The sequence below is a fragment of the Gekko japonicus genome, unplaced genomic scaffold (assembly GCF_001447785.1).
Source record: "Gekko japonicus isolate JY-2015 unplaced genomic scaffold, Gekko_japonicus_V1.1 scaffold3199, whole genome shotgun sequence".
NCBI classification, from domain to species: domain Eukaryota; kingdom Metazoa; phylum Chordata; class Lepidosauria; order Squamata; family Gekkonidae; genus Gekko; species Gekko japonicus.
In genome coordinates this window covers 129,434-135,834 of record NW_015169275.1, presented here as the reverse complement: position 1 = coordinate 135,834, position 6,401 = coordinate 129,434, and the positions used below count along the sequence as shown (strand labels likewise).

The following is a 6,401-nucleotide window of genomic DNA, read 5'->3' as shown; positions in this document are numbered from 1 at the left end:
AGAACCAAAAGCAAGCCAAGGGGGGGGGGGGGGAGGAGAGGAGCGCCCAAGCTCCTGAGCAGGGTTCCCTCTAAGCTGAGCTAGTGTGAGCCAGCTCACAGTTTTTTAGCCTCTGGACAGTCTTCTGTGCATGCTGCAAAAAACTTGCTCTGATCTGGACACCAAACTGAAACGAAAACTCCTTATGGAAGTAGCCAACCTGAGGAAGCCCGAACACTTAAGTTTTGAAATGTCCTTAGACTATTAATATTGGCACCAGTGTTCCCTCCAAGCTGAGTTGGTGTGAGCCAGCTCACAAGTTTTTTAGCCTCTGGCTCACACATCTTTGTCTCCGCTCAGGAAGGATGGGGCTCCAGAGCAAACTAAATCAATGCAGTGATCAAATCTGCTCGCTCACAACTTTTAATGCCAAGAGCTCGCAAAGTAGGATTTTTGCTCAGGAGTCTCCACAGCTTAGAGGGAGCACTGATCCAAACCAGTGTTCCCTCTAAGCTGAGTGTGAGCCAGCTCACAGTTTCTTAGCCTCCGGCTCACGCGTTTCTGTCTCCGCTCAGGAAGATTGGGGTTCCAGAGCAAGCTAACTGATGCAGCAGCCGAACTGCTCACTCACAACTTCAACGCCAGTAAACTCAGGAAGTAGAATTTTGGCTCACAGGACTCCACGGCTTAGAGGGAGCATTGCTCGCAGGCCCAGGGTTCCCTCTAAGCTGCGTGAGTGTGAGCCGGCTCACAGTTTTTTCAGCCTCCGGCTCACAGTTTTTTCTTTTTTCAGCCTCCGGCTCACAGTTTTTTCAGCCTCCGCTCAGGAAGGACAGTAGTTCAGCAGTTCAAGACCCGAGTGTGCCGCATGACGGAGTGAGCTCCCGTCTCTAGCTCCAGCTCCTGCCAACCTAGCAGTTTGAAAGCAAGACATTGCAAGTCAATAAATAGGTACCACTTCGGTGGGAAGGGAACAGCGTTCCGTGCGCCTCGGTGTTCAGTCATGCCGGCCACATGACCACGGAAACGTCTTCGGACAGCGTTGGCTCTTCGGCTTGGAAATGGAGATGAGCACCGCAACCCTAGAGTCGGATTCAGCTGGCTTTCGAGCAAGGGAAACCCTTTACCTTTACCTTTAAAACATCCAAAGTACGAAACAACCCTTCTGATTTCAGAAACCTAACGCAGTATCATTTAATTACTTGTCCCCCTCCACAACATTAAACTAAAACCTGTCATAATATTTCTTAGTGGCAGGCCTTTTGATCATGAAACAAAAAACGTCTTCGGACAGCGCTGGCTCTTCGGCTCGGAAACGGAGACGAGCACCGCAACCCTAGAGTCGGACTCGACCGGCTTTCGAGCAAGGGGAAACCTTTTACCTTTTACAGGAAGGAGCCAACTAAACCCAGAGGCCAACTAAACCGATGCAGCTCACAACTTTTCATGCCAGGAGCTCGCCAAGTAGGGTTTTTGCCCACGAGACTCCTGAGAGACCCGGGAGAAGCGCCCCCCACCCCGGAGTTCGCCTGCCCCGGCTCTTCCCTCCGGCTTATTTAAGCGGGGCGGGGGGCTCCTCTCACCGTGGAAGTCCCCGGTGTCGGCCACCACCGTGGTGTGCCGCTTGAGGTGCTCCAGCGCCGACTCCATCTTCGGCTTCTTCACGGGCGAGACTGACATGACCCCCTCAGGGAACGGGGGGCGCGCGCGCGGCTAAACTCTCGCGAGACCCTCGGTAGACCACCTCTCCGGGAAGACGCCTCGCGCCACCCCCCAACGCTGCCAACAGTCCAGGCGGAACAAACCGACGGCCGCGCGCGAGGATCCCTGAAGGGGCGGAGTCGAGCAGGCTGGCGCGGGCGCCTGAAGGGGACCCTACTTCCTCATTCCTCCCTCGCTCTCTTCAGGCCACGCCCCAGGAAGGGGGAGGGGGACGCCGCGCCGGAGCCCGGGAAAGAATGAGCGCGCATGCGCGCCATCCCCCACCCTTGGCCGCCAATCGCAGCCGGCTGCTGATCGTAGAACTGGTGAGAGGGCTGGTGATAGCCGCGTAGGGAGAGTGAAATGCAGCCAATCGCAGGGCAGCGGAAGAAGAGGCGAGGCCTCTGAGTGGCCGCCTCCTCGCCTCCTCCCCGCCTTTCTCCTGACTGGTGTCGGGGAAATTCCTGGACATGGGCCAGCTAAAGCCTTTCCGGCTAAAGAGCCAGGGGGGCTACCTCAAAGTATTTAAGGTCCTTTTTTTAGTAACCTCACCCCAACCCTTATTTTATTTTGCATGTTCTAATTTTTATATTCTTGAATATATTATACTCTTTTTTTTTCAAGATATATATATACACACACACATACACACATGTGGCACCCGGGTCTCCAACTACTGACCTTCCACAATGGAAGGTCAGTAGTTCAGCAGTGAGACCTGAGTTGCCGCTGCCACATCATGATGGAGTGAGCTCCTGTTCCCGCTGCTGCCAACCTAGCCGTTGGAAAGGAAGAAATTGCAAGTAGATAAACAGGTACCACTTCGGTGGGGAGGTAACAGCGTTCCGTGTGCCTTGGTGTTTTGAGGGATGGGGTTGTCCATCTTCCACCCCCAGTGGGGGACTTTGGGGGCATTCTTGGAGGGGGCGGGGTATCCCCGACGTGATGACATCACGTTGGGGACGTCCGCCGCCCCGCTCCCGCGCCAGATCTCCAGAAACGGCAGTTCCTTGCACTTAAAGGAGCCAGCGTTTCCCTTTTAAATGCAGGAGCCAGTGTTTCCCCTTTAAGAGCAGCCGTGCCTCGAAGCTGGCATTTCCCTGCAAGGCAGATCTCAAGCGGAGATCGGGCTTGGGAGGACTTGGGAGGAAACACGGGTTCCACACACTTAAAGGGAGAGAGAGGGCTGGCTGTGGGTGTTGGGGGCAGGGGGACCCCTGGCAAACTGTGGGGGGGGGGGTTTGGCAACCCTAGGGGGGAGTCAGAGGAGGGCAGGGTTTGAGGAGGAGAGGGACTGAAGTGGAGTATAAGGCCATGAAGTCCATCTTCCAAAGCAGCCATTTTCTCCAGGTGAACTGATCTGTATTGCCTGGAGATCAGCCCTAATCCCAGGAGATTTCCAGTCATTACGGTGTGTGTGTATTTTTTCTGCATTTTATGTGTGTATGTGTTCTGCAGGTCGCACACTTTGGGGGTGGGGTTCCCCCCCCCCCCGCAGCCCGATCCGGGCCGGCGGGGAACAGGCCTCTTGAGTGGGGGTTTCCCCACCCTCCGGGGGGATCTGGCAACCCTCATTTCACCTCTGGCTGACATCATTGTGCCGGGCACATTGGTTGCTACAGGGCTCTTCGTGGGTAGGTCTCCCCCGCTGGCCAGCAGCAGATTGGGAGCCCCAAAAGTGGGGGGAAACCCACCCCCATCAGGGGGATTGCAACCCCACTCTCTATGCCATTTCTTGGTCATATTTCAAATACTGGTTCAGGCCTCAGCCTAGTAAAGAGGCCTAGTAAAGATGGATTTTTTCTCTCTTTGCAACATAGCAGCAAGTGGTAACTCCGAGAACACGAACTATGGGTGGGTGCATTCCATCTTGTTCACGCCTGAGCTCATAGGTGGGAGAAAAGTGTTTGCTCAGCTGAACCTGATGTAGCTGCCAGTTGACAAGCCCCTCTGATTGGTCAGACCACCTGCTTAGCAACCGGTCTGGTGGCCAGATCATTCACCATACATCTGATTGGTTAATTAGAATCAGGGCAACTCCAGTCTTTGGGCATAAAGTAAAGGTTTTTCATTCTAGTTTTGTTCTTAGCCATTGTTTGGATGTTGCCTTGCTTGCTGGGTCCTATTGACTGGAAACCTCATCTTGGGCTTTGGAACCTTTTTTTTTTTTTTTTTAAATTAACCACTTTATTAAAGTTATACCCAGGGGTCTTGTTGTAGAAAAAGAGCTGCCGGAGCTCATTAGCATAACTCATTAGCATAACTTATTTGCATATGCCACGCCCCCTGACATCACCGGAAGTGACAGAAGGCCACACCCCCTGACATCACCGGAAGTGTGTCAGAAGGCCCGGCTACTTACCCTCCTGCTTCATCCTCATTCCCAAACGGAATGAGGATCGAAGCAGAGGGCGGGGTAAAGAAGGGGGCGGGGCTTCACCACGTGACCGCCCCGCCCCCTAGAGGTTCTCTTCCGGAGCTCCGTACCTGAGAGCTCCCCCCCGACTAGAGCCCTGGTTATACCAATTACAAACAAGCTAACAAAATACCGTGTAACACTATGTCAACGATGTCGAGATAAGAAAAATAAGAGTAAACATTGGTAATTGAAATATACAAAATACAATCAAGCCATCTGAAAAATACAAAGTATGTAATCTTTCTAAATATTTAACAATGCAATATAAACTTTTGAAGGTTGGGCTTTGGAACCTTGATGGACTGAGGCCCTGGTGACAAGGAGATTTTGCCGCAGACAATAGGAACCTAGGATCCTAGTTCCCCCAGCATTCACCAATAGCAACTTTGGCGGGAAATTCAAACCCTCCGATGGGACTGTGGGTGTGCTGGGTGGGTGTGTATATAGTTGGCCTTGCAGGGCTGTTTTGCAGTTCCAGTGTTAAGGACGATAAATGTGTGCAAACGCATGTCGTTGTCCAAGTCCTCCATCCGGCATACCCCCTACGTTTCAACAGAGATCAGTTCCCCTGGAGAAAATGGATGCTTTGGAGGGTGGCCTCTATAGCACTGTGCCCCACTCAGGTCCCTGTCCTCCCCAGGGTCCATCCCCATATCTCCAGGAGTCTCCTAACCCCCACCGTCCCCTGCCAGTGGCCAGGGGGACCTGGCAACCCTCCTCCCAGTCCACTCCTAGCCATATTGCTCCCCCCAGTCCACTTTCTCCTGAGATCAGCCCAGCTTGGCTGGCAATGGCTCACTTGCAGGGCACATCCCTGACTAGGGTTTGTTGCTTTCTGGTGTGACTGGGGCTGGAAGTCACACATCTGCTCCCAGTGGCTAGCTGACTGTTGGGGTGGGGTGGCACTTGACTCTGGCCATACCCAGGAGTCATTTCGTAGAAAAAGAGGTGCAGGAGCTCATTAGCATAACTCATTAGCATAACTCATTTGCATATGCCACACCCCCTGACATCACCGGAAGTGTGTCAGAAGGCAGCACCCACCGCTCAGGCTCCACTGGACTGTTTTGGATTGCTAGCTATGGGGGGGGGGACGTGCAGATCTGGCCTTGCAAAGGAGGGAGAGCTGAAGGCGGGCCGGAGTGGGGGCTCTGCAACTTACCTGGCTGCTTCTTGCTCCTCATGGCCCGACTGAGGGCTGCTGGGAGCAGGGGGCGGGGCTTGTTGCATGTGCCCCCCCCCTGAGCTCCTTGCTGCTGGAGCTCCGCTCCTGTGTGCTCCTGCAGGAAATGACCCCTGGCCATACCTCTCGAAGGAAACTGCCTGCTCCTGCTAGGACCCAGGTAATTTGGCAATGAGCGAAGCAGGGCCTCTCAAAGCCATTCCACCACAGAGGTATTTTGTTTATGCCAGCCTACCACGCAGATGTTCTTACCACTATATCACTTGTCTCCACACCACTATCAAATACCAACACATGTGGTAATAGCCTGCAGCTGCCTGTGACAGTGGTAGCCAATCAACCTGGTATAAATCCTTATTCCTAAAAAGATCTGACATATGGAATAACCACCACATGGAGAGTTTCAAGTAGGTTTAATGTGAGAAACTACCTTAGTTGTTTTCATATGGCAATTATCTCCAAACTGAGGTGTTTTCCACGAATGCATATTAAGCATACTGATTAATTCTGCCCTGGTGAGAAACATGCATTATGAATGTGGCAAATTGATTTGATTGACTTGTAAGAATTAGTAAAAGTTACCCATGTAGTTTCAAAATACTGAAAATCTGGCACTCGGAATAAAAGTCTATTTTTAATTTACAAATTAGAATCACTTTCAAAATAAACCGAAGTGATGTGTAAATATCTTTTAATTTTGAAACCAGCTTGCCACCCCTGTTTACAATACATACATACAGTTCTGTCAGTTCAGCATAATTACATCAAGCTATGTCTGATTGAACAAATAAGGCAAGATCTTAACCCTGTTAAAATATATGCAAATACTCGATTTGATATGTTGTGAGCACTCCCAACTAAAACAAGAAGAACATGGTTTCTCAAGTGCAGACGCTGTTGAGCTTTTGTCGTGGCCATAGGCTTGCCAAGTCCCCCCGAGGGGCGGGGAAACCCCCGCCCCAGAGGCCCGTTCCCCGCTGCTGGTGGATTGGGCACCGGGGGGAACCCCACCCCGACGTGCACGTCACCCGGAAGTGACGCGACCACGCCGGGCACGCTGGGGGCGGGGCCGCGGTCATCCGAGGGAAAACTCTATGGTTTCCCTCGGATGGTCATGGC

The 6,401-nt window shown here is 52.5% G+C and overlaps 1 protein-coding gene across 1 annotated transcript in view; it reads right to left on the bottom strand.

Moving 5' to 3' along the window:
* The window catches only part of TALDO1 (transaldolase 1), an 18,612-nt gene extending 16,734 nt beyond the window's left edge, over window positions 1-1,878 (bottom strand). Inside the window, exon 1 of the mRNA XM_015416558.1 lies at window positions 1,563-1,878. Within this exon, the coding sequence (XP_015272044.1) occupies window positions 1,563-1,659 (97 nt within the window). The 5' untranslated portion in view covers window positions 1,660-1,878. The remainder of the gene's footprint in view (window positions 1-1,562) is intronic.
* Between the last annotated feature and the right edge of the window lie 4,523 nt (window positions 1,879-6,401).